The sequence below is a fragment of the Taeniopygia guttata genome, chromosome 5 (assembly GCF_048771995.1).
Source record: "Taeniopygia guttata chromosome 5, bTaeGut7.mat, whole genome shotgun sequence".
NCBI lineage: Eukaryota > Metazoa > Chordata > Aves > Passeriformes > Estrildidae > Taeniopygia > Taeniopygia guttata.
Genome location: NC_133030.1, coordinates 31170495 through 31197395, shown reverse-complemented (window position 1 = coordinate 31197395; position 26901 = coordinate 31170495). Strand labels below are relative to the sequence as shown.

At 39.4% G+C, this 26901-nt stretch overlaps 1 protein-coding gene across 14 annotated transcripts in view; it reads left to right on the top strand.

Moving 5' to 3' along the window:
- SMOC1 (SPARC related modular calcium binding 1) overlaps positions 1–26901 on the top strand; it is a 158179-nt gene that overhangs the window by 95952 nt on the left and 35326 nt on the right. For 11 of the 14 annotated variants that reach the window (XM_072930084.1, XM_072930079.1, XM_072930080.1 and 8 more), the window contains 2 exons: positions 14825–14914; positions 19840–19920. The exons of 1 other annotated variant lie outside the window; for it this stretch is intronic. In XM_072930084.1, coding sequence (XP_072786185.1) covers positions 14825–14914; positions 19840–19920 — 171 coding nt within the window. The remainder of the gene's footprint in view (positions 1–14824; positions 14915–19839; positions 19921–26901) is intronic. 2 more of the 14 variants (XM_030274435.4, XM_030274433.4) reach the window with 1 other exon arrangement.

The following is a 26901-nucleotide window of genomic DNA, read 5'->3' as shown; positions in this document are numbered from 1 at the left end:
AAATTCCTGCTGAAAATCCTAAGATAAGCAACTTGAAATTCCTGCCATTAAACATGTAGAATTGGGTTCCTTTTTGTGGGTTTAACTGTCAGAAATTAGTTTAAAGGCAGGCTTTGTTGGCAGGAAAATCCTGGGCTGCAATTGTGGGCAAGTTGGCCTATTTGGTGTCTTTTTTCGTGCTTTTTTCCAAGAATCTTACCTCTAGAAAATGCTAATGGCCCAGTTATGCAGCCAACAGACTGAGCAGTTGGAATTAGTAATGAGCCATTAGTGTGAGTCAGTAATTAGGCTGAGCAGTAAAGGGCAAACACTCTCCTCAGGCAAACCCAAGCGAAGGAGGCTTGTGCTGATGAAAATAAATGGAGCTGCTTATACCTGGGGACCTGGAAGCTTTCTCTGCTGGTGGTAAGAAGTCAGGTGCAGCTGGCCCTAATTCACCTGCCCTCAGCTTGCAGGGACAGGAGCACATGGCCTCCACAGGGTCTCGAATGTCTCACAGAAGAGAGAAACCAGCAAACTGAAATATGACTAAAATATCAGACTGGGACTTTGGTTTTCACCTTATCCAGATCTTTCTGGATTCAACTCAGTACTATGTACTGAAACACAACTGTGCTGTTACACAAATCGAGCTTCAGCTGCATCTCCAGCCTCATAAGCAGAGAAAATGTTTTGGTGTCTTTGGCAGTTAGTGGAGAATACAGAAAAGAAAGAGAAATGTTGTGTGGCCTTCATCAGTAAGATGAAGTAAATGCAAGTTTACTGAGGCAGTATGAAGTCAAGTGATGGTTCTAGGTGGTGAACACCATCGTATGTTTAATTTCTTGCAGAACATTAGCAGGTAGCAAGTCTACAGAGCTACCCAAACAATTAATCTGGATCTCTTATGTTTAGTGTATGTATTTAAATTAAAAAAAAAATACTAATTTAGAAATCCAGATGGAGAACTTTCATGCAAGTATCATTTTCTGAACTGTTTAACTTTATCGTGTAATGTTCCTAGACCAGGACTGATGTGTTTTTCAGGTATTTTATGGGTAAAATATACACATGTGCTGAAAATGTGCACAAACAATTTGATGCTTGTGGATAGAGCAGGGTGTGTAGTGTAGCTCAGTGGAAAGTCAGACTGTACTATGCATATGTAATAAGTCTGCTTCCTGAAAGCAACCGATTTGCTGTGTGTGTGTGCTACAGGAGGGATGCAAGTCCTTCCCATGTGCAAAAGCTTGATTTGTTCTGTCACCCATTGATGGTGACAGTTTCTCAGTCTACCCTGTTAAAATCTAATGGAGTTAGGAAGCAATCTATGGGAGAAACATGAATATGTTTCTGCTTTTCATGAAACTAGAATAAAAGGTCAGTAGATTGAGAAGTTATGGGGTTAGTGTAAAAAAAAAAAAAAACAGTCCTGCAATAACTCAAGTGAGCTGTGAGCAAAATTGCTGTAGATGGAATTTGTAGCACATTAAGATTTTGGTTAGCTCATATTTATATTTCCAAGCAAACTTAGCAGTGGAATTGATGTTTTCTTCCCTATTATAAGACTAGTTCTGTAAGAAATACTATTAACTTAATCAGTAGTTTTGCCAGCTTGTAAATAGTCAGAATTCTCTCTGGTTCCTATTGCTGTCTCTATCCTGTATATAATCTACAAAATTACTTATTAAGTTCCAGTTAAATGTAGCTGTAGAAAGCAAGTCAATTTCACAGGTATGGTAGACTGTAGTTTGCCAGCATGACAGATTTTATTAGATAGCAAGAACCCAGCTTTTAAATGGCAATTGTGATCAATTTTTTGAGAACAGAAATGTAATTTTGCAATTTTACAATGTATATTGGATAACTTTTCCAGAGCAGTCTTCTGAAAAGCACTTAGATATATCACATGAAGCAAACAGATTTTTGAAGTATTAAAGTCTAGAAGTAAGACTTCAATTTTGTTACATAAACAGTAGAACTAAAAACAATCCTTTCGGTTCCCCACATCACTGACTTGTCTGAAATTGTTTAGTTTTCGTCAAGACTTTTTTGTGGGCCTCAGAACATATGTATCAAATTTGAGACTGAAGAAAATTTCATTGGCAAGTATAAAAGAAGGCAAATTCTGTTTTAAAGTGTATTTTGTTTGATACAATGCAAGAATTCTGCTTTCATCTATAAAGTAGCAGTTCCAATTGGTAGCTTAGTCTATATAATATGACTTAATAAAATTGTAGTTTACAAGTGTTATTACAGCAATCTACAGACAACTCCTGTCTGTAATGTCTTAAGAACAGCTGTAAAGGTTTTTAAATTATTAAGTCATGGTATTGAGCAAGCTGGTGAGTAAATCTAATCAGTAGACTAACAATTGATTAAACAACATCTGTTAAGGTATTATTAACTGTTTATGTGCTATACATGGATTTCTGATGTCTGATCATTACAGCTTGCAGAGAAATGGAATAAATTTGGAGTCTGTCAGTTGGTTTTGTTGTTAAAATACTTTATGTAGGCTCAAAACCTTTTCTCTTTTTGAAGAGTTGTTGACATTCTTCTCATGCTTTATACAATCTAGACATCTGAATGTTAGTGTTGTTTTCTTTCAAATCAGTGTAATGCACCAGGAAATGTGTTTTGTTGTGTTGCAGGTGTTTGGTCAAGGGGCTGGAAATATGTTCCTTTCAACTCCTTTGCCCCATGAGCTCTATCAAAGTTTCTCTGTAAGAGAAATAAACTATGAAATTGTGATGCACGTAGATCATGTGTGCCCTTAAATAAGGTAGGGAGAAGCTGAAGAGACAACCCCAATGTTTTTTCAAGTTCCTGCAATGGCTCCTAGGGGGATTAAAGATAGATCTTTACAACAGACCTATCTGGAATAACAGCTTTCCTGTGGTTGCTCATCTGGGCTTTTGTTCTATGTTGACAGCAAGGAAGCTGTACAGCAAAAAGCTTTGATAAAGGCTAAGGATGGGAGAAGACTTCCCCACAGACTGAATTTTTCTGGGCAGTGTCCGTGTCTTTTATTACATATTCCTGTGCTCATCTTGATGCTCAGTTTCTGATGGGACCTTCAGGTGCTGCATCAAAGCAATTCATATAAGGACTTGACAGGTTTCTTCTTGACTGTTCAGCTTCTCACAAATGTGCCATTAAATGAGATGATTCTTAAAATCAGCTGTCTCTAGTTCATTTTGAGCAAAACATTTGTAGATGTCTGGCAGTCTGTAACTTGAAGATTGACCTTCACCTTAAAATAAGAATATTTTAATGTTGAGAATGTGTTGTCACGTATACGCTGTGTACACTGAGATGCTTTATTCTGTACATACCCATTTCCTTCTGAAACACATTAGATCCTTTGGAGGTCCTTCCAGCAGTACTGTTACCGTATCCGATTCCCTCTGCTCTCCATGCCCTCCCTCACAGAGAAGAACTATTCCTTTGGTTTTATAATCAAATAAAAATGTTCCTTTAGACAATATTCAGATTCTGGGATGAAAATGCTGGGGCTATGTAGTTAGAGAGCAAAGTTGTGCTCACTCACTAAAGCTCTGACACTCCTCTTTAATGATCCAGGGAGGAAAAAGACCTGTGGAAACTAGCAGTGGAAAAAAATATTTTTCCCCCCTCTCCTTTTTCTTCATTTTCACACATGCAATACAGATATAACAGTGAGGTATCCATTCTCTTTGCCTGCAAGGAAATGAAAAGGCATATTGTAAGCCCAAGGCTAGTCTGGTTGTCAGCCAGGAATTAGTCCTCTAAAGGAGAAAGGGAGAGAGGCTGGCGAGAGAAGAAGCTGGAAATGAGGAGCTAGAAGGGGGAAAGTACACTCTGAGATAGGTTGGCTGCACATGGCTAGAGGTGGCAGGGGTCTTGTGCTTCCTCAGTATGCAGGTGTTGGGAGAAAGGAAGGCAGCTTATACACAGGCATGTGTCTGGGGGAGCAGGGTCAAAAATTTAGACTATTTACTTAATCCCTTGGAAAGGCTTTTTTCTCTCCTGTTTTCTTTTTGTGTTTAACAGACTGCTTTACAGGGGACACGTGTGGTAATTAACACATGCAGCTGTAGGGCTTCAGCCATATGTCTGAATTTCAAATGGCCATTGATCTGGGAAATTTCTGCTGTCTCCAACCCCCCACTTATAGGCCTTGAAGATGTGGGAGAATTTATAGAGTCTTTACCTTGAAGAGAGCTGGAAGGAGAGGAGTGAAAGGGAATGTGAGTGATATTGGGGAGAGAAGTAAGAAAACGTGGTACTGCAACCACACCATTGCATGCCACTCAACCCAGCTCACCGTATTTTATATTATCAGGTAGCTTCTGAAATGTTTCCAAAGCTAGGGATCTTGTTATTACTACATAAAGCTTGCATAGCAATTGTTAAATTTTTTTCCTTGATCAGAATCACAGTGTTCTTGTGAGCATTTCAGATGTGCTCCCCTTTCAACAGCTGCAGATATCTGGGCTCTTGCACAGCTGAGAAGTGATAGGGTGGTAGTTGATTGTGGACTTTGAGCAGCCTTTCAGGAGAGGTAGTTGAGGAGGGGGTGTCTATTGGGCTGTGTGGAAACAGAGAATACTTCACATCAAAGCAGAGGCTTCTGGAAAAAAAAAAGTGATATATTGTAGGCAGAATAAAACCAGAGAGGCTAAACTAAACAATCAGAAGGTGGTTGTTCCTTTTGCCAGAAGTGATCAGGCAGCTGTTGACAGTGCTATAGAGCTTTTTACAAACTTTACTCAAAGTTTGGGGCAATGTCAAGTGCTAAAAATCTTGCTATGAGATATGGTGCCTTAAGCAAAATATTTCTTTGTGTGGAAACTATTTTGCTCCCTGTTTTATTTCAAATGTCACTCAAGGCAGTGAGCCAAATGGAAGATGGTTAAAAATTAAGATACTGTAGCTTAAAATTCTGCAGTATCTATAATACTTGTAGTGTTTACAGGGTGAGATATAAAAGAGTTCTTCTACCAAGCAGAAAGCTATAAAAACATTAAGCATCTCTTCCTCTACTTCCTGTCCTTCAATCGATTTTTAAACATTCTCAGTGCTAGCTATTGCTGATTTCTTATCACTCACTCTACAGTGTAAGAAGTACAGACACTTTGGAGATATTTCTGCTTTGGATAAAAAAAAGAAAAAGCCACCAACAAACATTCCTAACAGTTTGTAGTCCAGCTTTTGCTGACTGTGATTTACCCAGCCTCTATAATATTGGTAGTCTGTTTCTGTGTTGTGCCTCTTCTCTCCAGTTTCCCTATGAAGCTTAGTGCCAGGACTGTCTGTAGCAGCCATGCACTACATTGCCTCTCCTAACTCACCTCCCTTTTCTCAGTTTATTACTACAGACAGTACTCCTTCTTGGAACAAGATGGCCTAACATCCCTTCTATGGATTGGCAATAGCTTTTCCAAATAATGTGGTTGTAGCCTATATTGATATGCACTTGGATGTAGTTTTCTAATTCTTCTTTATTCAGTGTTTATTACAGCTTATTTCCTTTCAATTGTTAATCTCCCTGAAGAGTAAGGTTATTTAAATTCTTCCTCACATCTTCATTACCTTGATCCTTTTCTGTAGAAAAAAAAGGGAAGTGCTGGATTTACAACTGTATAATTTCTGGGTTGTATTTACCACAGCAAAGCTTTTCTATGCCATTTGGCCTGTGAAGTTGTCTGCTGGTCAAAATGAGCCTTGGAGACTCTGCTTTGAAACTGACTGCCATCCCTACAGCCAGCTGCCATTGGTACTTGATAAATATGTCATCATTCTTCAGCAAATGTGTTAGGTAGTTATGCTTTTTGGTAACAGGTAGATTTTGGTGCTATGTGTTATGACCATACCAAAAAACCGTTTAGTCCTGCTGATTCTTTTAGCTGTGTCTCCCTTTCCCATCAGGTGTGTCTTAGTAGGGGGGATGGCATTAGATCTTTGAAGGACAGCTTAAGTACACAGATGAATGAAAAATATTCTTTGCTCCCATTGAAAGCCTCTTTCTGCAGCCTGTATGTGTTTTTTAGTTTTGAAGGCATTCCAATAGCCTTCCCAGGTGTTGTAGCTGATTTTTTACACTGGGAGATTGTTGCTGGTTCATAAGGAGAAGAGCCACTTTCCGTGGTGGTCGAGATTAATTTCTTTAGCTGTGCAGAACATTGCTAGCAGCTGTGAAACATCAGTCTGCAATGACAGGCAGGCTGAGGTCCTGTCTGAAAACTAACCAGATGACAGAAGCAGAGCCTGGAAGCTGAGCTGGGACTCTGAGCTTTGTTCTCCTTCTCCTTTCTCAGCAAGTAGTTGAACTAGAGCATTTTAAACAGTCTTACGTTGCTGGTGAGGATGGGCTCAAAACTTATCTGCTGCTAGATACTATGTTTTGAAATTATCTTAATTATTCATTATTATTGCGAAATAAACATACAAGTCACTATATGGCACTTACATGTAGCATTTCTAGGCAAGCTGTTCAGTGGGGCTAATGGACTCTAGTCCAAAGAGGGATTTTAGTGTTGTCCCTGCTGCTGCTCAGCTTATTTCAGAAGATATACGAACAAAGTAAAAGAATGAATTTTGAAATCATGGGATTGAGAATATGGTCATCTTTCAAGCTAAAAATGCTGAATAGCTTATACAGTAATTAAAAAAAAAAAGAACGTTTTGGTTTTTAACTCAGTAAAGTAACCAGAACAGCAGTTGGATAGAAAAATGCAGCAATACCAGGGAAATAGTCACTTCTTCCAAAGAATTGCAGTACTTTACCTATGATGGAAGGGAGGAACTAAGCTCAAAGGGAGAAGGGCTTGAATCTGATATAGTGGAAATGGTAGATTAATAAAAATTACTTGTATCTTAGCAGCTCCCTCAAGAGCCTTTGAATGGATATGCAGGTCCTTTTATTTTTTTTTCCCTTTTTTTTCCCCTTCTCCTGGCAATTTGAGCCACTCTGGAAGTGAACTTAAGGTTTTTGACTTAAATCAAGACAATTAAAATCACTGGCAACCTAGCTGTCATTCTCTTTGAGACAGTGACAGAAGTGGAGGCTTGGTTCTATAGGTCAGAGCTGATGACAAGAGCATGTATTTCTAAGTCATAGGATGATTTCTGTTTGCTTAAGGAATAAAACTGCTGCTGGGATTGTTACAGGAGGATGAGAATAATAAGCCTCAAAGTGGGGGAGGGCACAGTGAGGACAATGTCTTCACAGTTTGACAGTGATTCCACATTGATCAAAAATAAAGCTTTTTGTGCAAATCTAAACTGAAGATGAACTCAAAAGTAATCTGACCTTTATTTCCTGCTTCACCTTTTTAACAGATAAGGTACAAATCTGGCCTTGGGCATTTATTTTTCCTATTACTTCCAAATCTTTGAAGAGACCTATTTTGCCTTTTGGGAAGGAGTTTGGCTGTGAAGTCTGAAAACTGTAAAACTTCAATAAGGTAAATCTATGTGTAGTGACAGGTCTTCTCCATTTACGTTTCCTTGCATTTGACCTCAGAATGCTCTGATAACCAAACTAAAATCTGGTTATATGCTTCTTTATCCCATATCTTATATACAAATTGCTTTTATAGAGAAGATCATCCCTGTGTTAGAATTTGGCCCAAAAATGAGCTGAGAATTCTGGTTCTAAACAACAGGATTGTGTACAGGTTCCTTATTCTGAGTTAAATCTGTACTCAGGCTACCTGTGGGGTACAGCTGCTTCTTGTCCAAAAGTCCAAGCCTGCAAAATTGGTTAAGACTGTGGTTTACTGTTTACAGTTTGGAGAGAAACTGGCTGCAAACCAAGAAATCTTATTTCACAGGTTTTGAGGTTTTGAATCCCTCACTTATTGCTCAGTAGAATGAAAGAGAGATCACACAAACTTGTGGCTCCCTGCTGTCCTCCTAAATTAGTTGATTGCGCTGTATTGGGGATTTTGGCTTGAGAAAGAGGAGAGCAGAGGGTGAGTCTCAAATTTGAATTAGGTGAGTGCTCTTAAATAATGGCTTTAATAATCTTAAGGTAGCTTGTCTTCTGCTTGGAAGCATGCCCATACACTTCAGAAAAATGTTCTTTGGAATGTTACATTCCTGTAAGTGTGTTAAAACAACAACTTTTCCCATGTAGTGAAGCAAATTCACTATTAGCTCAGCTTAATTCTCTGATCTTTATAGCTGCTGCTTGTTCAAATAACATGTAGTGTCTCTGCATTGACACCAAAATCCCTAGGAGTTTTTCCATCAAAGTGGTAAAGTTTAATGGCTCAGTTTTCAGCTGCCTTGTCTTCCATGCAGCAGTATTAGGAAGATGTTTTTTTCTCCCCAGAAAGGTTTGCACAACTTTCAGAAGGGAGTCAGGTATTTTAAGTGGTAATTACCATAAGGGCTTGGTTCAACCTGCAAAGTTCAAATCTGAATCTGGATCTGAACTTTCCCTGAGGCAGGGGGTGGTTTTGGACATTGTATTGGTTTGACCTATTATAGTGCAAGCTCTGAAATGCAGGTCCAGATGTGGGCTGGGATTTTGTATCTTTCCAAGTATGAGACATTAAGGGTCACTTTTACATGACACATAATTGCAATAATATGAAACTAGATCTCGTGTTGGGGTAGGTGTCTACAGCATTATGTTTGAAGGGTAATACCTTGCTGTGTCTTAATTTTTCAAAACAAGCTGTTTAAAGGCTGCAAAGAATGATGGGTTAGAGGGGAGATTTCTTTTGGCTAATTACTGTAGAACTGCCTTTAGAACTTAGGCAGTAAATAAGGACTTTGGATTTTAGAGAGATTCTGTCTGAATCTCAGGATTCAATAGTTTTAAAGCCACTGAACCCTGGAGACTAGAGCATTGCTATTAATGAGTGCTGCTCCAGACTGCTTTTGACACGTTTGCTTTTGAAGGACCAGACCCAGGAAGAGGGAGCTCTTTGTTTGTGGTCAGAATAAACTCATTGTACACCCAGACAATTAACTCTTCAGTCGGCTTGCCAGCCTCTGTAAAGCACTCCACTCCCCTCTCTGTCTACCTCCAGTTCTATTCAGACACTTAAGCGCACCAGTGTTTTTTGTTTATTATTCTGAAAAAGTCCTTCACAAGAATAGTCGAGCAGATCAACATTGTCCTCCCAGCAGCATTTATCTCCGCCTGGCAGTGAGTGTGTCAATCAGGAATCAAAAAGCCAAACAGAGGAGGCTTTGAATTGTGTCTCAGGGGTCAGAGTTACTTCCAGCTGTCTGTGCATGGGTTAGGCTTTCTTGCAGGGCGAAGAATTGTGCTGCCAAACAAACAGTGAGTACATTGGACCACAAAGTCCTTGGGGCTTCAGTGGCTTTTTTTCATGTTGATGCACCTGCGAGGGAGATGTGAGGAGGAAGCGGGGGGAACTAATGCCTTCCAGAAGGCACAAGGAAAGGCTCCTTATCCTATCTGGTTGATATCTGGAATGCAGTGCTGAAGTAAAGGCTGCCCACATCCATATGGCATGCAGAATAGTTGACGTAGGAAGAGAAAAATTACTGCAATGACATTGCAAGTCAACCTTTGCAGCTGGGAGCTCATTAAGCCCCACAGAGCACTTGGATGTTTAGCACTTAGTCATATTTTCCCCTTTTTAAGCAAAATTTTACTTCACATGTCCATGTCCAAGTGTTTGGGGGTTGTTATATCCAAAGGCAGCACATTGCTGCTGTTTCTTAAAATTAAAGTAATAAAGAATGAGAACATGGCTTTTGGTGAGTTTGTTTAAAAAGCTGGATTTTTCTAACAGCTGTGGGATCTCCATGCATAGAAGTGGTTGGACTTGATGATCTTAGAGATCTTTTTCAATCTAAATTATTCTACAGACAGGAATGTGAAAACTTGGCAGGGAAGTCTATCGGCACTGGTGTGTTTCTATTTCAGCTGCTTGCAAAAACTTACCTTGATTGGCCAGATTGAAAGAATTTTCTTTGCATGAATGCTAACTTTCTGCATTTATATTGGCAATATATGTCTGTACATAAAAGTTGCATAGACTATTAAATTAACTATGACTTGCTGAAATTGTTTCAATTAATGTAGAGAAGGATTGTGGTTAAGGCAACAATTTGCTCCTCCCCTGCAGTACTAGAAGGGACATGTATTTTTGCCTAAGACCCCATATAGTGTAAACACAAACCACAAGTTGTTGTCTTTTTTCTTTTTCCTTTTTAAATACTTAAAATACCCTGGATCTGGGGGTAATACATAGAAAAGTCAAAGTCAAAACTGCATCTTCAAGATTAAGGAGCTGCATGGATACAAGAAGCCTAATTGACCTGGCAGCTCTTTCTTTGTCTGACCAGTGTTACTGAAGCTGCAGGAATGAGTTTGTATTACTTGAGTCCCTCAGAAGTACTGGAGCCTAGGACAGCTCTTCTCTCATGCTGTTGGCTTGCCAGGTTTGCTAAAGGTGGACTTTGCTGCATAAAAGTGGACCTGCTGAGTGGTCACTCATTGTCCTGGCTCTCTGTGCTCTTACTTGCCTATTTAGCTTCAGCCATGCTCTCTAATGACTCAGCCAAAACCAGATGATGGTAAGTGAAGGAACCACTTGACACTGGAAAAAGACTGCCTCTTCCCAGAGGAGAGCTATACACTTAAAATTGTCATCTGCTTATTCTATCAGTCTGACTCAAGTCTGGGAACCATTGATGTTCAAGCTATAAACTTTCAAAAAATATTAGATTTTGTATATAGCCTGAATGATTGACTCCATAAACACCTGTGCTCTTCAAAATGGAAGAAATGTTTGCAGATTGCCTCATGGATTCCAGTCAGAGCACATTAGCCTCCCACATCACATCTCCTACACGGGAAGAATACACTCACTCCACAAGTCATCTGAATACTTGCATTGTCACATTAGCAGACCAAGACTGTATGCTTCCCCAGCAACATCAACCTTCAGTACATCACTTTTATCTCCTGACTTTTCCCATTTCTACAGCTTCCATTAGGTGGCTTGAGTCGAGAATGGTAATTCACAGCAGCAGGCAGTTACTTCCCATATTCCTATAGTAATAATGCTTTCTTATGTCAAGGAGTTTACTTTTCTCCAGACGTAATTCAAGTTGCTCATGGCCTTAGTGTGTGTCATTCAAAGTAAAATGATCTCTTTAACAGGTGTTCTTTGGATGGACTAGATCTCCTTCTCCCCCAACCCCAGTGTACACTACAGTCATTGCAGATGTGGGTACTTGCTAGGTGTTTTGCAAGGATAAGACATGGGGAAGGGTATTGTAGTGAAAGCATAAAGAGTTCTTGCCCAGCAGTAGTAGTAGATCAGGATGTGCAAGTAATTATCCCTGTTTCAAGTCAGTGTCAGTCAAGTGCACTGAAAACTGTTCTTACTTATGAGCTTCTGACAGTAGTAGAGGAATTCTGGAATTCTGGTTTATATCCAAGATACCTTAATGTGAAAATGGCTTGGGGAATCTCATTTAGACCTGCCTGTTTCACTCTTGTCCTGTGGCAAGATAAAAAGACCATTTTAAGTTGACAGCAATTGAGCCAGAAAAATCTGCTTAACTTTTGTAAGTGTACCCTAGGAAACGGACAGTTACTGGAGGAGTTTTACAGCTTTAAAATGTCCCATGAGGAGGTATTCTACTGAGTGATACTGTCTGTAGACACTGCTCTTGGAAAAGGAAAGTGGGTATTCATGCTGGGTTGTAAAACCAGAATGATGCCAGTGAACTCCTCCTCAAGGCTCTGAAAATATTCTGCAACCAAGGGATGTGGTTCTGAATTACATGAGTTCCTGATCTGAAAGCATTGCTATCTAGAGGGATTAGGAAGTAACACTTGATCTCTTTAATCTCTGTGACATGCTGTGTATAAGGAACTATTGCAGTGGCATGCCTCTTTTGAAAGTGTGGAATTTAACAGCTCTTTGAAGAAAGGAAGAGACTGTACCCAGTGAACGTACTTCATTACCTTTGTACCCAAAGTAACAGTATTATGTACTTCCAATATGGTATCACAGGAGACCTTAGACCTCTGGAATAGTTCAGAGTTTAGTTCTATATTGAAATATTTATTTAAGGAATACAAAATGTTTTTTCAAAACTTTCAGGTATGTAAAATAGAACTTATGCCTTGTTTGTGAGGAGCAAACAGGCCAGTGGAACAAATATTCAGTGTGACAAATGGAGTATTGAGCGAGAGGAAAAATCAAATAAGAGTAGGCAAGTACAAGGGTGGATTTTCTGCTGAAAGGGAACAGCAGTGAAACTTGACATAAGCTAATTTGGAACACTGAGACTTGCTGAGAATTATCCAGTTTAAGAAAAAAAAAATTGGTAGTTTTAGAGTAAGAAGCTGGCAGCTGGGAAGTGAGCATGGTGTTTTTAATGAAGTGCAATTTTTTTCTTTTATGTGATTATTTCATGACCTTTAAAAAATAATCAGAAATATCCCTGGCTTTTGATTTTTGAAATATGGTGAATGTAATTACAGGGTTCTTGTCTATTGCATTTTTTTCTTGTATGTGTTATGAAAGAACTGTAGAACTGTACTTGCTTGAATAACAGGGGAGTAATTACACTTCTCTCTATTTGCAAAACTCTTAATACTGTGCTGGGTGCTGCTACAATGTGGACTTAGTGACGATTTGGCTTTAGTAATCCAGTAAGGAAATTATTGTGTAATCCATTGAGCCATTTTACTGAGATTATCCTAAACAATAGCTTTGAACTGAAGGGTTTGTTTAATGCTCTCCAGTAGCTTAATGGCTAACTTCATACAAAGGCTGCTGCAAAATTTTCTTTAAGAAGAATGTATTTGACAAATTGTAATTGCTGCTGTGTTCCTTGCACATACATGAATGTGAAGGAATCCCCCTGAACCTGAAACATCCTGTGTTCTGCCAAATTTCAAATAATCATTTGGATTAAATGATGTGGCTCAGATCCACTTCTAATTTTCCCCTATTGTTGGCTTCCAGGTTGCTGCTTTAAATCTGAAAAGCAATTCTGTAATTACTTGGTGCAGAAGCATTCATGAGAGCATTCAGTACTTATTCTTGTACTGGTCTTTTTTAAACACCAGGTCTCTTCCTATTTTGTATAACTTGAGAATTATTCACTTTTCTAGTTTTTCTATGAGTGTCTTCAGCAGTTTGGGATTGGTTTCTCAATCTTTAAAGCCAGTCTTGCTAATTACATTCTGTTCACTGCTTTGTTACAGTGTAAAGTGCCATCCTAAATAAATAACAAGCCATAGCTGTGGCTCTTGGCGCCTTGCAAAAGCAGAGCAATCTATTCTAACATAAAAAGTGAAGATCAGCTATTTACTTCTTTCTAAAGAGCCTTTAAAGGGAAAACCTTTCTCCTTGTAATTTAAGAAATATTCAGGATTTTTTTCCAAATCAGTTGCTCAAATTTTTAAAAAAATAAATACAGCTTATCCAGGTTACTGGTAATGCCCAATAACAGAAAAGCTCAGAACAAGAGCTGACTGAGGAATGGTAAGTATTTTTTTCTTCTAAGTGTTTTCTGTTACACTTGCAGTTTAGCATAAAACCAAATACAGTGATGAAGAGGAACATGACAAAAGGATGTTTCTCTCATTTCTGTCAATGTTCTCTACTTCAGTGGATCTCTGAGGTTGAAATGGAATTATCAGCATGTTTTTGCTTTCTGTGAACTAGACTACTTTGTGTATGGAAATGCATAAAATAAATTAACTGTGGAAGAGGTGTTCAAGCTTTTCCTCACTTAAAAAAACTGCAAATACAGGTATGGGTGGAAAAAGCCTACAAGCTTCTGTTTTCCATCTCTGCCCTTGCCTTCCTCTTCCAATGGTCTCTTATTTTGTAAATGAAGCTGATATAAGCGAAGGCTAAGGGCAGTTATTGCTTCCTTTAGGAAGGAATGTCCCATATACATTTCCTCAAGAGTGTTTGCCCTGTGCATCTGATGGTCATGGAGACAAAGGCAAGCCTGGCTTTTCCGGCATGGACTCCTCCCTTCACAGATTTTCACAACTTTACATTTTAGGTTACTGCCCACTTTGCTGCCTAGTGTCATTCTTGCCAATAACACATGCAAAGAATAGTTACTAGAAATTGAAGGTTTAAGTCACCATATTACAAACAGGAAGAAAAGCCCAATTCTAGGTGTAGTAGGCTGACCCTGGCTAGATGCTAGGCACCCACCACAGCTGCTCTCTCACTTTGCTCTGGAACTGGATAGGGGAGAAAATGTATCAAAAGTTCATGAGTTGAGATAAGGTCCAGGAGAGATCATTCACCAGATACTGTCATGGACAAAACAGACTCCACTAAACCTAAACCTAATGTAAGAGAAACTGTTGTTCCACAGTTTTCCATTGGAAGACATTGCCACCACATTGCAATTAGAGAACACTTTGATACAGTCATTGGAAAAAAACAAAAATTTGCTATTGACCATCCCATTCTAACAGCTCTGCAGTAAACGCTGGTGCCAGTTCTATACAGGTAAGTTTCAGAAGAAGAATTTTTCTTTTGAGCAAAAGGAGTGAGGAGAAAGAGGCAATCCTATTGCTTTGCTGTCTCAGGAAATGGCCTGTGTAAAACTAAACTGACCTGAAACTAAAAAGGCAATTAATGCCTTCTGGGGAGGCTACCAGATGATAAACACCTGTGGTTTGAGGAGGGAGTGGGGAGGTTTTTTAAGTGTACCAAAAGGGCTTAATGCATATTTTATGTAAAATATTACTGCTTTTAGCATAAAATGATTTTGTTCTGTCTGTCTTCTCTCTCTTCCGGACTTGGCCGGGCCATGTACAAATCCCAATCATTCAACAGTACTGGAGAGTAGATAGTATTTACCTCAATAATGGTAGTTTCTTTTCGATTCTTTCTAACCCTCAATTCAGATGATGGTTCGAAGCCAACGCCTACCATGGAAACCCAGCCTATTTTCGATGGAGAAGGTAAGAACATCCCTTAAAATAACCACAAAAAAAGCTACTTCCCTTTCCCTTTTCTCTAGGATTTATGGTTCAAATGCTTTCTATATCCTGCAAAGCAGACAAGCTAGTGAATCTCATTAAGTTATTCAAATTTTAGAGTGCCCTTGGGACCTCAGGAATTTTCGCTAATCCTTTTGCATCCTCCCCACTTTTCTGGAATCCAGCAATAACACCAGTTGATCAGACTTCTGGTGTAATCTTGGAGGAAAAGTGTGTCCCAGCCAAGTAAAAAAAAAAGGTTCATCAAATCAGAAGTGGCCACTTCCTTTAGACCGTCCTTACCCCCTAACTATCTCCACCCCCTTATTATCTCCACTCTGGTGATACTAATACTGGGAATTTCATGACCTCTGCAACATGTTACAGCTTCACAAAAGGAAGGGTAATGCTAAACCGCAGCTTGTGCATGTTGACTTGGAAGAAAATTGCTGGGAGGTTTCTTTATTTAGCAAATGCTTTCATTGACGCACATAGTATTTAAGCAAATGAAGTCATTGTCCTGGGCCCACTTAATTCATGGCCCACCCAGGCAGTTTCCTTCTCGAATAGGCAATCTTGCAATTGTATTATTTTGGAGTGGGAATATCGGACCTTAGTCTATTGGAAGCTTTTAAACAAGGATAAAATGGCTGTCATCACAGAGGGTTCAAGCCTTTTACACATACAAATATAAATATAAATACTAATGGGAGTAGTGCTCCTTTAGTTGTGAATGGCCCTAACAGCAGCTGCTTATATCTTGTATATTGCTTGGAAGCAGTGCCTGTTTTCTACACGTGTAAACCCACCACGATTATAGTGAAGCTGTGGGCTGATGTATGACCCACTCTGTGACCCATCTGAAACTGTAGACCATAAGGCAGTTAGGCAAAGCCTGCTCATTTTCATAGGGGACTGCTGTACTTCATGCATTTTTTAAGCTCGATCAAAGGCAGAAATGGAGACTACTGAGCAAGAGTAGGAGGTACTTTTCTATTGATATTTCCTGCTTTCTTGTAGAAACAGGTGCTGTGGTGGGTTTTATTGTTGTAAAAGTAAACATATTTAATGGCAAGATGCTGTAGTTCTATCACTTTGTATTTAGTGATCATAGATTTGTGACAATCTTGTGAGCTTTAAGAAACAGCAAAACTCACAGATTAAAAACACTCTCAAATAAACAAAGGGACTGAAGCCATGTTGGCTCTCTCATTTATATCAAAAAAAGGTTCCTCCTGGCAGTAAGATGATATGGTATTGAATTACTATTGGCATCACAAACTTCTGACCTTTAAGTTTTCCTCTGAGAGGGTACCCATAGATATATAAAAGAAAGAATGTGCTAATAGAATGCATGAGTGAGATAATGTGGTTAATACAGCCCATTCAGAAGCTCCTTCTAGGAGAGTTTCAACATTTTGGTCATTCAAATAGAACTGGACGAAGTTCTTTAAGTGGTGTAGTGAACACACCTTTTCTGGTTCTTCTGGTGACAGGCAGAATCTGAAAAAAAGAGTGTTATTCTGCCTTCGATGAAAAACATTTTCAATCAAAAACCTTCACATTGATTTGTAGGAGAACTCCAGTCTGATAAATGGGCTTGGACTGAATAATGAAAGATTGACTCTCAAAAACATTGCAATATATTATTCAAGACCTTGTCTCCAAGACTTTGAGAGAGCATGACTAGTGCAATGGCCTCCTGTTGTATTAGCAGAGTCCCTTATGACTCTTGAGAACAGACAGGCAGGTTAATCAATCAGCCTATGCACTGATGAATAATCTCTTCTATGTTTGTCACTCTTCATTTTGTCATCTCTTTTAGTAAAATAGGACTAAGTAGATTTCAGTGGTGGCTGTAAGATTAAACAATTAATGGTTTGATTCTTGGAGTGTCCTGTGCAGCACCAGGAGCTGGACTTCAGTGATTCTTGCGAGTCCCTTCCAGTTCAGGATATTCTGTAACTCTAAAGTCCTGAGCAACCTGGTCTGTTCTTGAAGCTGACCCTGTCTGGAGCAGAAGGTTGGACCAGACACCTCAGGATGTCATCCTGAACAATCCCTTGATCCTATCTGAGCAAACATACTGTGATACTTCACTAGAAAACTCCCAGTGTCTTGGGTAGGTCTTCCTGAGGAATGGCTTGTACTTGGTGTCTGACACAAATGGCAGAAAAGACCAAAACAGTTATCCATTCACCTGTCAGGTCTGAAATCTTCATAGGTGTTCAAAGGCAGTGAAGTTCATATCCCATTCCACTTCACTGAACTTGAGAACTGATAGGTTCCTGTAAACCTATATATTCAAAGTCAGGCAGCCAGGGTGTAGCTGGTATCAAAATGAATGAACAATAACAATGTAGATTTTTTTTTTTCATGTTTTGCCTTTGGTTGCCTACCTTCCATACACAAGGGGCTGACTTTTTTCGAAGGGTATTACATACACTCAACTGCCCCTGAAATATGTGATACTTCTTGGACTTCAGCAACTCTAAGATGAAGATTCACCTTTCCCATGTTTTCATCGACATTAGAGGATAATGGAAATTCACATTTCATGCATAAGTTCCCCTCCCACTCCCTACCATCTTCCCTGAGGGCATAACAGAGCGGTGCCAGAGATAATGTAAATCAGATAACTTAAACTCTCCCATCCAAAGTTTGAATCATAACACAGCCATCTCTCTAAAAATTATTTCATATTATTATAATGCAGATCTTAGAGATGTTTATAGTGAATCTGTTTTTAGGGAAATATTCTCCTCTGCTGAAGAGTGTCTTATTAATGTCCTTGGTATAGTTTTGAAATGTTATATTCCTTCCTGCACTTCTAGGCTCTGTTATTTTGTTTTCACCATCTATTTAATTTCCATGTGCAAAGTGTAATAATTTCCTAAATATCTTCTTTGCACATCTCTTCGTTTTGGTAAACTTCACCTCTTAATTCAGTGGGAATCTACTCTTTCCACAGATCTGTTGTTCAGAGGTGCCTATGATCCAAAAAGATGTCCAGGTTACCTGGATTGAAAATACATTTTTATGGTAGATTCCAAGGAATTAATTTTCTTTCTCTTTCTTCACAAAATTCCTTTTTGTGCACCTTTCAACCTCACTGAAAGACGCACACCATTGTATTTCTAAAGGCCTTCATCATTCTTCAGCATCTATTGACTTTGATTGTCCTCTTTTTTCAGCTGTAGACATATCTGGTCCATATGGTGCAGATTCAGAGCTAAATTTCATCCCAAATCTAGGAGTTTAAGCCCCTTTTGGGGAAAACTACCTCAAATTAAACATTGGGTAAGAGCTAGGAAGGGGAGAAGCACACAAGTAGAAATAGTCTATAAACCAAAGCATGTAGGTATATGTATTTATAGAAGCATATGATGGCTGAATGTTGATAAAACAGTGTAGTGAATCTGGCAGATGAGGCAATTTTTTGTATTCCAGCAGCATTAAAAGTTTGTTTATCAGTGTTCAACCTATACTTCCTTATGAAAAAAAATGTCCTGAACACAATTACTATGATGCCTTCAATCAATGTGGCTGAAAATATTTAGGAAGGAGAAATTAATTTTTTTTTCATGTTCTTGTAGTTTATAATCAGTTTCTCTTTACTCAGCCAGCTTCTCCTTTGCTGAGCAGTTCCATGTAAATGTCAACAAGGGAGCAGGAAAACTCACGTGAAAAGTTCGTAGAAGAACTTAAGAAAAACCTCAGGATGTACTACTCAAGTTGTGTTCTTGTGGAAACTGACTTTTTTTTCAGAAAATATCAGTCCTGAAAATGTCACATGAGGTGCTCCAGCCCATGGTAGCAAATACTGCTTTGCTCAGTTCTAATCAAATGCTGAGGTTATGTCATTTCTGTGGCTTAGGGCAGGTTCAGAGATGTTTTGAAGTTGACTATAACACCTCAGAGAAGGTGCTTTAAGCACTTTTTTTTCCACAAATTTATGTTTGGATGTCTTGGTTAGTGCATCAGACATGCTTTTCTAACCAGAACTTATTTCTTTAACAGACTTCCTTTCAAGTCTTTCCAGAAATATCTTCATGTCTCTGCCTATTTATTTCGAATTTTGTTGTTGCTTGTTTCAGGGAACTGACTGTGGCCAGACCTTCTTGGGCTGTTAAAACAAAATTTAAGGCCTGGATTGACTGTTTAAAATCTGGATTTCTGGGGGAAACAGCATATATTATAGCACCCAATGCAATGTTTGTGAGCTCTTAGTCTTGAGGAAAAAGACTTTTTGAGAGTTTAGGAAGTGGGGATTAGAGGGAGGAAAAAAAAGGTTCTGCCAGCAGAGATATACTTTCTGATATAGGAAGATAATGAGAGATTCTTGTGGAAGATTTAGAAATGGTGGTTCATAAGAGTTGGAAGACCTCACTGGGGGATTAACCTGCCTGTACCACAATGATAGATCAGTTATGGCATGTTGTAGCGGACATCTTGTTTTCTATGAAGAGAGAGACTGAGAGGGTTGAGGTTGTTCAGAAGATCCCTTCTAGCAGCTTCCAGTCCCTGAAGCCAGCCTACAAGAGAGCTGAAGAGGGACTTTTCACAAGAGCATGTAGTGACAGGACAAGGGAAGAGCTTTGCACTGAAAGAGAGTAGGTTTGGGTTAGGTATGAGGAAAAAATTTTTTACTGGGGTGGTCAGGCACTGGACAGGTTGCCCTGAGAAGCTGTGATTGCCTCATCATTGGACATGTTCAAGACTAGGTTGGATGGAGCTTAGAGCAACCTGGTCTAGTGGAAGCTGTCCCTACCCATAGCAGGGGGGTTGGAATAAGATGTTCTTGAAGGTCCCTTCCAATCCAAACCATGGTATGATTCTGAGTAACTATATGTGTATTTTTACTAGTTGCTGCAGTTTCTTTAAGGCTGTTATTTTTATTCTTTCAGAAATCACAGCACCCACCCTTTGGATTAAGCACTTGGTCATCAAAGATTCCAAAATGAACAACTCTAATATAAGGAATTCAGGTAATGTTTCATCTGAAAAAAAATATTATTTTAATTGTAACTCCTCACCATCTGTTCTTGTTTCATTCTTTCCTCATAGGGTTTCATTCTTTCTGCTAGGGTTATTTGCAGCCCGGGCTATAAAGTAATTTCAGATAAGGTCCTTTTTTGTGGCTAAAGGGCCGTAATCAATGTGTTTGATTATCATGATAATCCTTTGATTATCATAATAAAAAGATGTTTGTTTCCACAAACCATAACTGGGGAATCTCTTAATTTCTTAATCTGTTAATTAATTTTAGTCGTCTGTCACCTTTATCCTGTTTGCTGTTCAGCATGGATATATGAACTGAGGCATTTGGCTGAAAGATCTGGGCTGTCATTTTGGCCTAAGCAGTTGCAAAAAATGCAAAACAAGGCTTCTTTGCTAGTGAATTCAAGATTCTTCTCTGCAGGGGATATTTTTTGATAGAGAAATTAGCAGATTATTTCACAACTAAAGGTCGTTTAATTGTGTGTGAGCCTAAGAAAATGTTGAGATTGTTTTGTGGGTAGTGGAGTGGATGAGGGAAGACCAAAGTCTAAAAAACAGCAAAGAAGAGATCATTAACATGAATGGGAAAAGGGGAAGCAGGAAGACTTGAAGTCAGAGTGTAAAACTTGAGACTGGAGATGCAGGTGAAATGGTGAAGTCGTTGAAATGAGAAGAAACTGGAGAATCTGAAGAGGAAGGTTAGGGATTCTTAGTAAGAATGGTTTCTGTCTGATATTTTTACTGAGGTGGGAGAAATTAGGAAATAAGGGGAACATAAGAGAACAAAATTGCTTTAAGAAGCCATAGGTTTACTTTAAGATTTGAATAGGAGATGCTACTATTACATATATTTTATGAAACATACATACCTAGAATGGCTGTTGGAATAATTCCAGTCACCTAAACAGATAAATTGTTATATCTCGAAGTGCCTCATCATCTGGTGTTTCTGGATTAGCTAGAGAGTATTCATGACAGTTCCTTTAACCTTCTTCTGCCACTTCCAAGCTTCAGGGTGAAATCAGTGCTAGGCTGGGTGAAACTCTCTTGCTGCAGAATGAAGAGCTCTTGGCAGAAGAACAGCCAGCATTGCCCAGACCACAGTTTAACAAGTTTTTTGAGCTTCACCTCAAAGCTGTTTTTGTAGCAGGGTGATCTGTGTAACATCTGCCAGCGGGAGTCATCCAGAAGCTTCAGATGATGTGTGAGTATCAGCATCCTCTTTAAGGATGTCTTTCAGGGGAGAGCAAACACAGCTTCTGTTTTTTGTCAGCTGCTGGGACAACCAGCAGCTGACAGTACAATTGAAGGTGACAGTGTAATATTAAAATCCTTTGTAATGGGTCCCTACCTATCTTGGAGACCAACTTTCTTTCTAATACAGAAAACATCATAGCTATAATGGAAAGAGGAGTGAGTGCTAAGAGGTCGCAAATGGACTTGGGAGCAGGAGTGTCTGTCTTCCACCCTTTCTTGGCCTGACAGAGCCAAAGTAGGCTGGCTTTCATGTTGTAAAGGCAGTCACTTTGATTGTTCAGTCAGGAAGCTGCCTGATGTGAACAGAATTTTGTCTGCAGAAGCGTTCCTTGTGTGACTTTGCTTTTGCTCGCTTTTTTCAATTGTTTCTGATGTCAGTTCTATTACTCAAATAAAATTATTGTGAGTGCATACTACAAATGAAAAATAAATGATCTTGTGGAAGATTCAAGAGCTCTGTAAAAGGTGGTTTATACAGCAAGCTAAAAGGAAACGTGGTTCATCTGAGTCAGCCTTACTGATCGCTCTGATGCTTGCTTGCTGTAGGGTCTTGTTAAAAGACTGGATTGCCAACTTTTATCCCCATATTTCCCTACTGGGCCGTGCAGATACACAAAAATTACAGTTTCTCACAAATTATTACGAAATAATACTGCCTAGAGCTATGGTTTAGGTGGTATAAAGTGTGGGCTACTTCAGCCTTTTTCTTTCCAATAGTGAAGCGTAGTCACCTTGTTTGGTATCTTTCATTCTTTTCATCCCGTGTAATATATGTTAAAGGCAATGTACAGTAGGTAGGATCAAACTGCAGAGAACTGGGGGGGATAATTATAATTTAGAATCATGTTTCTTCAAGTGTCTTTGAGTCTATCTTGGCTGCAGATGATGAAACAGCTGTCATGATATGGGCATGCAAAACCGGGGGATGTTTTTAATTGCCTTTGGCCCAACTTGAAATGCTAATGCTTAGCACATTTCCATTTTTTTAAATTTAGTTTTAAAGGGTTAGGATAAGTTTTGCTACCACAAGATTTGGATTCTTCAGTTTGTTGTTGCCTCAGCTGTATTGTCTATCCAAGCTTACACTTACAATCTTGGAGCAGATATAGCCTTGTGTGCTTTTGCAGCAGTTTAACAGGATCACTGAAATTGGAAGTGAGAAAAAGTAAAGACCTGGTAGGTCATCTAATCTACTGCCTTAGGGCTAGTGAATGTTTGTACTGTAAGGAGAGCAGCATTTTCTTATGTACCATAAATGCCTTAGATAATAAAGATTTTATTTCTTCCCAAAGGAAGTTGAGAGCTCTGCTCTCTGAATTAAATCTCAGATTTTTTTCTTTTTGTAATATCCAGCCCAACTCATCTTTTACTTCCTATTCCTTGGAGTTTGTATAGTCAAACACTTAGTTCTGATCTCTCTTCTCCCTGTGGTGATTATATGGCCCTGTCCTTTTCAAATACTGCTGTCAGAGGATGTGTGCTGTTCTCTAATCAGCACTGACACTGGACATCTTAGAAAGCAAGCACCATTGCTATGTCAGCCATGAGGAGAATTTCAGAATTGCTGTATGGAGTCAAATAGACTCTTTAATTTGCTGTCATTGTCTCTGGTCAGTGTTAGGTGAGCCACCCACCAGGCAGCTGAGCATTGCAGAGCTGGTGGCACCCCATGTAATATATGCTGCCTGTCTCCTGTAAGGACTGCATTTGAAATCTGAGTATTCCATCTTCTGTTTAGTGTTGACAAACAGAAGAAGTTCTTCTGAAACTGATCTCTTTTTTTTGAAGCACTTATGTTTTGTTTGGCATGTGTAAATCCTAATTAAGCTAGGGATCAGGAAAAGCAGAATGACTCCAGCCTGGTGATTAGAGCACTTGACTGAGAATCTATATGTCTCCAGGCATTTTGCCAGTGAGTTTTCCTATGCTCAGTAAAAGAGCATTGCTAGGAGGGATTGCTAGTGCTGTTATCCCAGCCCACCTTAAAGGATTAAATGGCACCCTTTTCTCAGTAGAGTGAGATGCACGTTCAAACCTTCTCAGCTAGAGGCAGGAACCAAAATATGAACATCTGGACTGTTGCACAGCAGAAAAGTTGTTTTTCTACACATAAAAATGAATTTTTTTGTCTGTATGAATCTTGCAAGTGCCAATTTTTTCTGTTTGGGGTAAGTAAATGGTCTAGATCAATACAATATTATTGTGACAAGATGACAAAGATATTTTTTACTGCTTCTCCATTTTCCCAAACATGCACATCCACATGTGCAGGCACATGGATACCTTAAGCTAGTTAAGACAGTTACCTAGCACTGCTGTGTATGATGTGTTGTTTTTAACACTGCCAGGAGGTGATTCAGGTGGGGTTCTTGCAATGGCTGTTCTCTAATCAGCATGGCTAGCAGCTGTCTTTTCATTCTACTTTTACTGTTTCAGCCTCTTCCCCTCAGCCCAACCTCTTTCAGCCTGAAACAGTCCAAGTGATTATTTTCTCTTAAGTTCTTGATCTAGGGAAGCATTTGATAATGTTTTCCACTTCCAAGAAATCTAATGGCTGCTTGTTTAGGAGCAGCCCATCTCCACTAAGGAATCCAGGGATTTTCCTCACTTCCAGAGTTGGGTTATCTCCAAATTCATTTGTGCTACTTAGTGATTTGGTTTTAGCTAGCAAGAGTTTCCAGCCTGTATCCAGCTTACCGTGACAACCTTTAAGAAAACCACAGAATGATGTAATGAGCCCCTGCATGGAAAAATAAACAGCTCTGGAGAAACCAGCAGTAGCAGCCTCAAGTAAATATTCTTCAGTCACTGGGGTTTTGAAAATGACGTTATTTGAAAGGAAGAATGAGTAATATATTAAGGTTAGCAGCTGAAGACAGGTTTCTGTGTGCTGTGCCTAGTTCAGAAAAAAAAAAAAAAAAAAAGAAAAGACCCATGACTGTTTGTTTCAAAATCTTGCTTGGTGAATGGGGGCTAATTCCATGTGGCCTATTCTGTTCAGCTCTGGCATTCAGGCATCGTGCTGGCATCTCATGATGGCATTCCAGTGATAGATCTTTTTCCTGTCCGGAGCTCTTAGTGGACAGAGTATAACTGAATGAGCATTGAAATCAAGAATGGTGGTATTCACATTTCTTTTTCTTAATTGAGTCAGCTTGAAACCCAAAGTTTAGGGCTTTTCAAAGGGGGAAACAACTTGAAAAATTCACATCTGTATATATTCCCCCCTCCACCTGAAAGGGAGTCTCTTAATTCTTGGGTGCACTTTGTCTCCAGAGAACTGCACAGTGAAGTGGGATGTGATTATATCAAGTGTTATTACCAGGACCTGAGTTCTTTGGTTTGTCTGTGTTCCTTAAGGGGTCTTTTTTTCCCACTTGCAGGAAAAAAAAAGATAAGAAAACATCCATAGCACCTTCAAAAACATTCCCTCTAGTGCTCAGTTAGGAACTTACACCATTTTCCTGCATGCCTTTCTTATTGATCAGGGGTAGTAACTGCCCCAAGGGTTAATGTACTCATGGGTATGTTGCCTTATCCATATGGAGGCTTTCTGCGATCACGTGCATTAAAAAGGAGTCTGCTTGAGACCATATTGCAAACCTGTGTAGTTCTTCTTATCAGGTGAGATGAACATATAACGAGACAGAGCTTGAGAAGGAAGCTCTTTTCAAGGAAGCTATTTTTCGGATAGCCCAAAAATAACCAAGGTTAGACAAGAGTTTAATTTGTTATTAGGACTTTCCTTTTCAGAAGTGAGGATAAACAGAAATAGCTTGAATGCCTATATTATTTTCTGGAGTGGGGAGACCTTGCACCTCTCTGTTGAATGTACAGTTATCTGGAGTTGGAGCAAATTTCTTCATGCCTTGGAAATGTGGAATGCTACAGAGAACAGGGAGCCACAGGTAGATCAGATGAGGTTCCTGAAAAACAAAACAGTGTTATTAATGGGGATAATTCCACACCTGTCTTTACCCTACCTTCTCAGCCTTATTCCTTAGGTGTCTTGTCCTACTCTTGGTGCACAGCACTTTCCACCTTTTTATTTGAAGACGTGAGACCATGGACTTCTGCTTCTTCTGCTGCTTTTTTCCTATTTTCCACTATTACTAAACTAGTTGTGTTAGTTTGAAACTGACTCAGAGTCTCTCTCAATGCCAGTTCTGTTAATGTTACTGTCCAAATGTCTAACACAGGACTGTAGGCTCTTCCCCAAGATCTGTGGCTGATTATTCTAGTCAGGATACTGAAGAAAGGAGATAGCTATTACTTTGTCAGGAAAGTAGGTTGGTTTTAAAGGGGCTGTAGTCAGGAATAATTGTACTTTAGGGACGTCTGAATAAGATGTTATGGTGGCATTTGAATTGGAAAACTTTGGTGCCTAGGGATGACATTCTAATGCTGACTCCTTGGTAAACATTTTTTGTGCTTCTGTCTTCTCTGGGCATAACACCTGGGATTAGTTAAAGGCTTTTGAATTTCTCCCTAGCTGAAAAGGAAAAAAAGTGTCATTGATGGTGTCACGAACAAGAGTTCATAGGAGGGAACCAACGTGTCAGAAAGCTTTTGTCTTTTCGACTATCCTCTTCTAATGTATCCTTCTTTGTCCTTTTCCTGCATCTTGAGCCAGTACCTCCCAACACAGTGCTCCTCTAACCTGTCAAAACTATTGGGCTAAAAGTCTGTGACTCTTGTCCCATCTGCCACAACTATTTATCTTCAGACCACTGTATTAGTCCTCCCAGCCCTTCTTTAGATGAGATTTGTTTTGGTTTTGTTTTGAATTAATTTGGCTTGATACCAAATAAAGCAATTTCAACAGAAGCTCCTGTTGAGTATGAAATGAGTACTTACTAATTCCATTATATTTTCACAAAAAATATATATGCTGTTATTTGCTGAGTTCCTGTTTCCTTGCAAACCAAAATGTGATGTTTCTTCCCTACTTATTATCCATCCCTTCCCTCTGGCTCCATCTGTGGTGCAGGCATCCTTTCCTGTCTTGGCTGCTGCTTGGGAGGCCTCTGTCTCTTCTTCCCTTCTGGAAGTTCTGAGAAGGATATGTGTGATGCCCAAGGGTGATTCTCCCACAGTCTCAGTGTGACAGGTGTGTGTGGTGAAGAAGGGAGTATGTAGGAGAGAGCAGAAGCAGGGGGAATGGAAGAATCTAGGACCAGGACCCTTCCCAGACAACCAGCAAACAAAGTCATAAATAACATGCCATTGGGGACCAGTTAATCTGCTCTATGAAAAGGTGCAAAGTATACAAGTGGGAAAAATAACATTGTATAATAATCAGCATGCAACCATAGGTGTTAAACCATATGCAGCTAGGCAAATAAATGAACCTCCCCCTGAGAGCGGTGCGATAAATCATTCCCAAAGAATTCAGTCACTCCCCCCTCCTTATCCCCCAAAGAAAGAAAATAAATTACTTTAGATGTGGAGTCATAACTACTACTCTGCAGCTGCCAGTTAAGGCAAGTGGACAAGGAGCAGTAGGAGAAGGGGCAAAGATATAAGAAGCTGGGGTAAAAGGGGAAATAGAAAACAGCACCACTTTTAAAACCACTGGGGATTTGGTGGGGAAGGGAAAGGAAATAAGCTCCAGCACCAGGCATTACCTGAACATACAGACACAAACTGAGAGTGGTCAACTTTGTGGAGTTTGTTTTGCTTTTTAGCAGAAGCCCTTCAGATTGAAGGGG